General features: G+C 34.8%; 1 protein-coding gene across 2 annotated transcripts in view; it reads right to left on the reverse strand.

The window, feature by feature from the left end:
* Positions 1 to 176: 176 nt before the first annotated feature.
* Positions 177 to 9,622, reverse strand: part of LOC107685927 (methyltransferase-like protein 22) — an 11,786-nt gene continuing 2,340 nt past the window's right edge. For both annotated transcript variants that reach the window (XM_016482687.1, XM_016482686.1), the window contains exons 3-11: positions 7,208 to 7,468; positions 7,079 to 7,119; positions 6,854 to 6,998; positions 4,087 to 4,158; positions 2,293 to 2,346; positions 1,922 to 2,002; positions 1,640 to 1,742; positions 483 to 651; positions 177 to 270 (exon numbers count right to left, since the gene is read on the reverse strand). In XM_016482687.1, coding sequence (XP_016338173.1) covers positions 238 to 270; positions 483 to 651; positions 1,640 to 1,742; positions 1,922 to 2,002; positions 2,293 to 2,346; positions 4,087 to 4,158; positions 6,854 to 6,998; positions 7,079 to 7,119; positions 7,208 to 7,468 — 959 coding nt within the window. In that variant the 3' untranslated portion in view covers positions 177 to 237. The remainder of the gene's footprint in view (positions 271 to 482; positions 652 to 1,639; positions 1,743 to 1,921; positions 2,003 to 2,292; positions 2,347 to 4,086; positions 4,159 to 6,853; positions 6,999 to 7,078; positions 7,120 to 7,207; positions 7,469 to 9,622) is intronic.

A 9,622-nucleotide genomic window follows, 5' to 3' on the forward strand; every position in this document is an offset into this window, starting at 1 on the left:
TCTAAAGCAAAAAATTCAAGCAGGTCACAGTAAAACATACATAATCACCAATATTCACATCTGAAAAGCCTTTCCTTTTTTATTAAAGTTTTTAAACAAAAACTTTTAAACAAATGATCAAACTAAAGGCTTCGAATTTCGTGTTTAAGTAAAATAGGAATTACAAAGACAGATCAATTCTGCAAACATTATAAATCCTGGTGTTAAAAGGAAACTTAAAACCTTTGGTGCTATATATTAAAGTCTTTCTGCCGTCACCTTCCAAAGTTCCTGCAGAGGAGAGAATATATGATGACATGTTTTTAACAGTTAATCAGAACACAGTATCTACTACAAGCATGCACAGCTCCCCCTAAAGGCAGTAACAACAGCATGCTTGAAGGGATCAGAACAAGCAAACAAATAATTGACTACTATTGTATATGATACATATTCAAAGAAACAATTGAATTACTAAATAAATGCAGACAAGTGCTCCTCACCAGCTGTTCCACCCTTTCATACTGAAAGAACTGAGGAAAGGAGCTCTTCACAGGCTCTAGCGTGAAATTCATCTTTCCATCTGTCATCTGCTGTAACTGGTCTAGGCAGTGGCGAAAGTGATCATAAGCTTCACAGGACACGTCCATGTGTCTCAGAGTGAAGTTTAATCTGCGGAAATATAGAAACCATCATACTGGGACAAGAGGTCAAGGTTTTTCTTGGTTAGCATGGGTTTGTTAGCCCCAAAAGCATCATTCTTAGACTATGGACAAATTGAGAATAACCATGCATAATAGCTCAAATTTGATTATATTAAAGCACACGTTTCCTAATGTATACAAATTGTTTTATTTATTTTAGTATTTATTTACTAATCATTTTATTTTAATATATTTGAATGTATTTAAGAAAAACATTCAAGCAAAACAATATTTAATTATATTACGTCAATGCTTTTCCCATTGTATACCAATTATTTTATTTAAATACCAATTTTATTTGTATTTATTTAAATGTATATTATAATATATATATATATATATATAATATATATAAATATATTATTATTATATATATTTTATTATTGTTAAATCAAACAAAATATATAACAGCTCATTTTTCAGGACAGTGGCTGTTTTTCCTCATGTAGCCTTATAATTTTATTTTATTAAATATGTATTAATAATTCAATTTAAATTGAATGATTTGAATAATTAAATAGATGTTTTTCCTAATATATACAAACTTCATTTATTTTATGTACTAATTAAAATGTAATAAAAAACAAACTATAACTAAATCTAACAAACTATATAGTAGCTAATATTTCATCACTGTGGTTGTTTTTTCTAATGTACTCTAAATGTTTTATTTTATTATATATGCACTAATCATTGTATTTATATTTAATTTATTAAATATTTTTTTCAAGCAAAATATATAATAGCTTCTATTTGATTGCATTTGATGTTCTTCCTAATATATACAAACTTACTTATTATTTGTGTACTAATATTTTAATTTGTAATTTAATTTATTCCTTTTTTTATATTATTTAAATGTAATTTATTACTGTTGACAGTTACAATGATGAATGCTAACAAATGAGATAAGTGATCTGAATGTCTTGGTGGGGCTAGTAATAGGCCGTTCTTACCTCTTTTCTATGGATATGTAGGTTGTGCTGGGGTGCCGCATGTTGCTCGCAAGTCTGTATAATGTTCTGAACAGAGCGTCCGTAAGATTGTCATCATAACACACTGAAGGGAGGGGAAGTACAAAAACATCCTTAACAAATAACTAATTAATAGAATTCAAGCTTTCATCATGCTCACTGAGAGTGCCTTCGTCTATTCATTCATTATGTTATTAGTCTCTCCAGTCTGTGGCAGTTTTTAAGGCAATGAATTCATTGTATAATTATGGAAAACAAATTTACCATCTGCCGCGATCACAAAAGTGGTATTATCATATAAGTCCACTATTTCTGCGTCGGTCCAGCAGAACTCCAAATCAGCGTCTGGGGAGAGTTGAAATATGAGGGCAAATGAGATGACAACCACACGTTGACTTTCACAAGTCCTAGTGCACAAGTCAGCATCACTGGTATTATGAGTGTGAGGAAGCCCTGTGTATTATACTGTGTCAACTGCCCTTAGATAGACTCTACTTCCCACTTACAAATGGATTCAACAGGAGGTGAGGAGACTGCGCAGCTCTAATAGGTATAACTGGCCATGTTACGATCTCAGGTCTGGCTCTAAACCACACCAATTAGCATCTCACACCTGATTCTCCTTGAATTCTTACCTGTGCAGAAATCATCTGCCATCCAGTCCAGCTGCCGCACCCTTATTTCGCTCTCTGTTGGATGTATAGAAGGGAAATCAAAAGATGAAGGAAAGGGGAAAAAAAGTATATACGGAAGCCTCTTACCATGAGTGATGGTTTGAATAAAATGGCAGACTGATTGGATTACACCAGTGAGCTCATGTTTTACACATAGACTGTATAAAAACATGAACGTAGTGTCCGTGACGTCCAGTGGTGGACAGTAACGGAGTAGTTTTACTTCGTTACTGTACTTAAGTACATTTTTCAAGTATCTGTACTTTACTGGAGTAGTTTTATTTTGAGTAACTTTTACTTTTACTTCACTACATTCCAAAGCATAAGATCGTACTTTTTACTTCACTACATTTCATAAAACATATCGTTACTCCTTATAATATATTCAACCAGGTCTCGTCCCATTCGTCGATATTTGTGATATCACAAATCCTGGAAAATATGCTTTGTAGTCCAAACGAGTCGTTCGTTGTAGTTTTTGAAAAGTGATTTCTGTTAAATAAAATATCTCCTTTTGAATTGGACTTTGAGCTTTGTAACTTAGCAGATCTTTTTTATGCTCAAACAGCAACATTACAGACTAACTAAAGTTGAAAAAGTGAAAAAGCATAATAGGACCCCTTTAAGTGAATAAATGAGCTCTTAGATGCTGCTCAGCATCAAATCAATTTAAATGGCAAACTTTGCAGTGTATGTTGCCCAGTATCACTTGTGCACAGCAGGTTTAAACACACACACACACACACACACGCACACAAAAAAGAAATAAAAATATGTAACAGTTACATTTAGCTGTATTAGTATTTAGTTCCTGTATATTAAATATTTACATATTTGAATACAATAATTTTATTTAGTTATTATTAATGTATTTCAATGGAAATTTCATTTATTTAAATTTAAGTTTAAAACATCAAACATCACTGAAATTCATGGCTTTTCAACACAGCTCTTGATTACATGTCACCTTGTTTTTTTATAGTGCTTTATACAATTCAGATTGTCTCAAAGCAGCTTCACAGTAATAACCAGGAAAATAACAAAATCAATGATGCAAATTTCATCAAATCCAGATTCTGCTGTAAAGCAGCTCTAACAAGACTTCTTTACAAGACTTATTTAGTTCCAAGTCAGTACAGTGTTGGTTCAGTTTAGTTCAATAACTGTGTAAAGTTCAATGTCACATTCTGTAACAAAACATCACTTTACTGGGATCTTACAACCTACAGCTAGTAGCCCCTAGCGGGAACTTTATGTCCCACTTGAAGTAGGACCTCACAAATGAACAATACCACCTACAGTAGCACCCATCAAGAACCACTTTGAATGCCTCAGTAACCACTTAGCAACAACTCAGTGGTGACTTTTGCAAGCTTAAGCACTACCTTCGATTTCTTCAGAAAATGTGAAAATCTAGTTTCAGCTTCACCATATATTATGGAGAACATTCAGACAAACACTTTGACTTCAGCCCTGATCAAGTACATAAATAAAGTACAAAAATGAACTGAGGAAAATCGTTTTCATAGGAACCATTGTTTCCACAAGCTTCTTCCACACTCCTGCTTTGTTAAATTCAAACTATAAATTCAATTCAATTTAAATTCAAATTCTCATTTACACAGTTATGGCGGCACAAAACAGAGGAGCACACGCACAGGCACTCTCTACACATTATCAACATGAAAAGGGCCCTAAAAGCTGTCGTCAATGAGTGAGTGCTGCTTAACATCCTGATATGTTGTTAATGTTTACCTTGGGGTTCAAAGTGCTGCTTGTTCAAAGTCACATTTCTCTGACACATGCTCAGAAGGTCGTCACCAACATCTGCAAAACACAAAGATGTTTTCATTTAGTGAGCTAACAATGAAAAAAAAACTTCTTCCATCCAAAACAAGCTCTCTTTATCTTCTGAAACCAATCGCAAAGCGAAAATGTTTTGAAATGTACTGTGACTAATTCACACACCAGTGCGGTTTAAAAGACTACTGAAAAGAAAGAGATGACACTATTATACTGAATGAGACTGAAAACAAATTAGTGTGAGAATTACATAACAGTGACATGTTAATGTGTTCATTATTGGTGTAAAATTAAACAAGAGACTAAATCAGGTTTGAGAAAGTCGACAACGCAATGTGTGGACATGGACAACCTGACCCAACCTGTATTGGATACTTAATTGTGCATGATCATTTTCCCTATTTTTACATGTAGATTGCCATCTAACGGACACTTAAAGTTCATTTAAAATGTTTAATTTTCTTTCTTTCTTTTAAATAAAAATAAAAATAATAATGTTAAACATAAGACATTAATGTCTTATTTAATTAATGCAAAATAACAATTGAAAACACAGGTAGATCTCTTTATCTTTAGCAAATTTTAAAACGAATATCCATTTTTCATATTGTACATTTATAATGTTATTTTGCCAATTCAAATAGGATTCGCATACAATATTTCAGTTTTCAGTGTTGTATTTTCAATTAGACAAAATAGTATGGCATTTTGATATTGGTCATTAATTGGTTATTGGCCATGACGTAAAAATAATTATCAGCTAATTGGTATCGATTAGAATTTTTATATTGGTGCATCCCTAGTGCCCAATGTGTTTGTGGACTATGAAGCCTTTTAATCCAGTTCATGCTTGATTTGCATTAACATTTCTTTCTGAAACTTAGAAATATTTATCAAATCAGTTCTTAATCATAATCTAGTTGTGCCTTTAAATCTCCTGCTAGTTCTTTACCAAGCCACAATAATCTGTTGTAATTCTCTGTACAGTGGCAGAGTGAAATAATAAGAGGACTTAGAAAAGGTCCAGCACAAAGCTCACAGGAGGAGGGAGTGTGTTAATGAATACTGTGACACCATCCGCACAAAGCAATCAAACCACTGGCCTCTCCAGTCTACTCAATACTGAAGTTATAAATAAATAGAAACAGCTTTTGTCCATATCCTGCTAGCATACACTGACACAAACATCAATTCATAATTTAACACAATAATACTGCACACAACAAAAGTCTCTTGCGAATAACATCTGGGTGTAAAATCTACAAGCCTGTGTATTTTTTCTGTGGCCTCGGACCATTATAAAGAGAAGCTTTGAAGATAAGGGTGTATTTTATTGTCTTTCCAAGCTCTTTTCTCTCTCTTTAAAATGATGGCTCTATCTGCTTCCACTGGTCTGAGAACATCAATCCAGTGATGCTGCTCTAATAAAGGAAATTATTTCCAACGAAACCTGGCTGTATTACAGAAACTTACAGAAAAAAGCAAATGGTTGAAATGGCAGCAATCAAGAAAAAAGAAAGAAAAAAAACAGTAATCACTGCATCCACACCACTTCCAAAAGTCTACTGAAACATCCTTTGACAAAAGTGGATTTTTCAGATGTTCATGGGTATGCTAGCAAAAAGATTTTACAAAATATTTGTTTAGAACTCTACAGGTTAATGTGTTAACCATTTACAATTCTGCAATTTTGGGGAAAGAATAATAAACAATTAATTTCACGCAGTCTGTGACGGACAGATCGTTAACGGCTGGATTTTGTGGTAATACAGTACATTCAAACGCTCACCTATCATTCATCGACCTCAAACATGACTTATCATCTGAAATATGTAAGTAGTAGAAACTTTATATTGGCCGCTCAATCTAATGTTAACCTAGAAAAATGTGCGCTATTCAAGTGTCTGAACAGTATCGCGCTCACAACATGACAGGTGGAGGCGCCGGTGCGGTCACTTGCTCTTAAAATACTGTCATTTTGGTCATACAGATAAGAGTAATACATCTTTCGAATCTCTGAAAAAAAAACAAATATTCTTAGATTATGTAATCCGTATGAAACTTGCATGCAGGCGCATCCAGTGTGGAGATGACGAGTCAGTGTCGCCGACTTCATCTCTTAAGCCGAAAACACTAGTTTATCAATAGATTATTACAATGTGAATGTAGTTTAATCCAACTGTTTTTCCCTGACACATTCATCATCATTACTTCTGCTGGTGTGCTTTAGCAAGCTTTATGCATGCGCTTGAGTGCTTATTAGGATATGTAAGCAATTAAAGGCTCATTAGCATGATTTAAATGGTTTATTAATAAACGCGCGATTAGTCGACTAATGCTTAAAATGAACGACTACTAGTCGACCAGAAAAATCTTTAGTCGAGGGCAGCTTAGGGTTGAGAAGATTTTTTTGAAAGAAGTCTCTTATGCTCACCAACGCTGCATTTATTTGATAAAAAATACAGTAATTTTGCAAAATATCATTACAACTTAAAATAGCCATTTTCTGTTTGAATATATTTCAAAACATGTGATGGCAAAGCTGAATTTTCAGCAGTCTTCAGTGTCACATGATCCTCCAGATTTTATATGTGAAAATGTATAGCAGCAAGGGGATCATCAGCATGGACAATCTCTGATGCATTATTCTCTATTTTTGCTAGTTTTAAAATGTTTCAAAGGCACATTTTACTTTAAATTACTTAAATTAAATTGCCACCTGTGCAGTACACTGTTTTTGCCACCATTGCCATGACAATACTGGTCAGTCCTGTTCCAGCTCCAAGCTCAAGGACAGTGGCGCCTTTGAACATGCTTGCTTGTACCAGGATGAAATCGGCCAATAGAAAAGCACCACGCCAGATCTGCAATGACAAACGACACAACTTTGAACAATGTAGCAGAGTAGATGTACGGCATAATCACCCTTCGTCACTATCCTCACCTGTTTCCCTACATCCTCCAGAGGTGTTGCCATAGTATGCTCTGTTTAAAACACATTTAGGTGTTTAAAATCATACAATGTGACAGAACAAATCCATTAAATCCCATACATTTCTAACACAACCCTCACCAACTTTAATGATGTCACGGGAACCATCCTCCTCCTCAGAATCTTCCTCCTCGTCGGTCAGTGTCGCTGTGGATTGACTGAGGATAATGGGACATACTGCATCCCTGTTACAGCTGGTGTATCTGGGCCTCCTCACCACATCCAGGTCCCCATCTTCATCCCGAGGAACATTCGATGCATCAGTGCTCTCACAGACAGGCGACTCACCGCTCGAGTCTTTTCCATCGCAATCCCGCAGAATTCTGAACTTCGAAGTGAAGACTGGACAAACAGATGCAAATCCATTTTCAGATAATATACAAAGGTGTGAACTCACTTATATAACTGGTTTATAGAATGGTCACACCAGCCTCAGCTGCAGCAGACACAAAGATGCGGAGTCAGTTATGATGAAGTAATGAACTCTGGCTGTGACAGACAGAATGAGAGCGGCTCTTTAGAAATGAGCAGATGTGATTTCTGTCTTTTCTGTATTGCTAATGACCAAGCATGAGTCTGCCTTTTACAGGAACATCGATTAAGTTTCTAAGAAAAGAATCTTTACATCATTTAGATGGATTTGTTTTTGTAGTAGTAGTGATAAAAAAGACAAAAGGTATTGATTAAACTTTTTTTCCTGTATGCTTCAAGAGTCTAATATAAATTTTTCACAACTGAAAGAAATTAAACTTTTTAAACATGTTTTTTCCCTGTGGTCCATTCATAATGCTAGCCAAGATTTCTTGGAACTGACATTCTTTTTGGCCCTTAGAAAGAAACATAAAAAAAAACACTGTTTATTTTGTATACACTACCATTCGAATGTTTTGGGTCAGTAAGATTTTTTAGAATTCAATGTCACATGATCCTTCAGAAATTATTCTAATATGCTGATCTAATAGTTCTTTGTGCTCAAGAAACATTTCTTATTAATATTCAAGTTGAAAATAGTTGTGCTGCATAGTATTTTTGTGGGAACCGTGATTTTGAAACTGTGAGCATTTATTTGAAATAGAAATATTTTGTAACATCATGAATGTCTTTACTAACAATTTTGATCAATTTAATGCATCCTTGCTGAATAAAAGTATTATTTTATTTTACATTTACATTTATTCATCTGGCAGAGGCCTTTATCCAAAGTGACTTACATTTGAGGAATACAACAAGTGATTTATCATAAGATGGCAATAAAAACGAGAAGTGCCGTAATACAAGGTTTCGGTCATTGTTTAAAATAGTAAAAAGCTAGGACAGGAGGATAATAAGAGAACAGAAAAAGTGAAGGCATAGATTTTTTTTTTTTATTATTATTATCATCATCATTATTATTATAAGGAAGTTAGATGCTAACGGAAGAGATGAGTTTTCAGTTGTTTCTTGTAGATTGTGAGGGATTCGGATGGAGTTAGGCAAGTCATTCCACCAACAGGATACGGTGAAAGAAAACGTCCCTGAGAGAGGTTTTGTGCCTCTCTGTGATGGGACCCACGAGCTGCTGCTCATTTACCGACTGCAGGCTTCTGGAGAGGATGTAGACTGGTGCTGGTATTTTTAAAAAAGATCTCACTGATCGCATGGTTTTCCCCTGCTGTTCACAGCAAGAACTGACTTGCAACTCATTTTTGGGTTTACAACCTTGCAGTTGTACAACACTAAATCAAAGAATACTACAACACTAAATCAAAGAACACTGCATTGAAAATATACTCTAATCGTACAAATAGTTGGGACAACAGAGATTTGAATGGGATATGACGACAAAAGCATGGACAGATAAAAGAGATTTTGAATCTACTAGAAATGGGGTCTACAGGGCTTGGATCAATGAGTTCAAGACAGAGAGAGTGAAGCATAAAAATCAGTCTGGATGATTTTAATTAGTAATGGACTATGTTTAAAAATTAGATTGATAGACAAAGTATGGGCATAGAACTTTTTGTCAAAAGTTTGAAACTGATTTCTGCCTGATGGAGTCGGAACACCATGCATCTTATTATTCAAGAGCAGAACCGTAAGGCTCAGTCTTACAGTGTCAGCTCCAGTCTAGCGTTGTAAAGGTCACCTCATCTAAGGCATTCAAAATATTTTACTAAGAATAGTGATAGGCCGTCTACGGTATAATTTCAGCTTCATTTGAGCCTAGCTGCTCTGGTGAGGATAATGAATCACAGCCTATGCAACATGGTCACATCAGTGGTTTAAGGGCCAGAATAGACCACCCAGCATTGCTTTCCATCAACTTTGACCAGGACTTTGCGGTGATAAATGTTGTGAGCCTGGGCATTATTGACCCGGAACACAACAGGAAAAAAAAAACTTGGCCATAACATTATATCAAATTGCAGTGAAAAAAAATCCTATACTTTATGTACAGTATAGCCTATAGCTGATTATAAATAAATCTGAGACTGACTGCCTGCTGGTCATTTAAAA

This window comes from Sinocyclocheilus anshuiensis, unplaced genomic scaffold, assembly GCF_001515605.1.
Source record: "Sinocyclocheilus anshuiensis isolate Anshui unplaced genomic scaffold, SAMN03320099.WGS_v1.1 scaffold701, whole genome shotgun sequence".
Taxonomy (NCBI): domain Eukaryota; kingdom Metazoa; phylum Chordata; class Actinopteri; order Cypriniformes; family Cyprinidae; genus Sinocyclocheilus; species Sinocyclocheilus anshuiensis.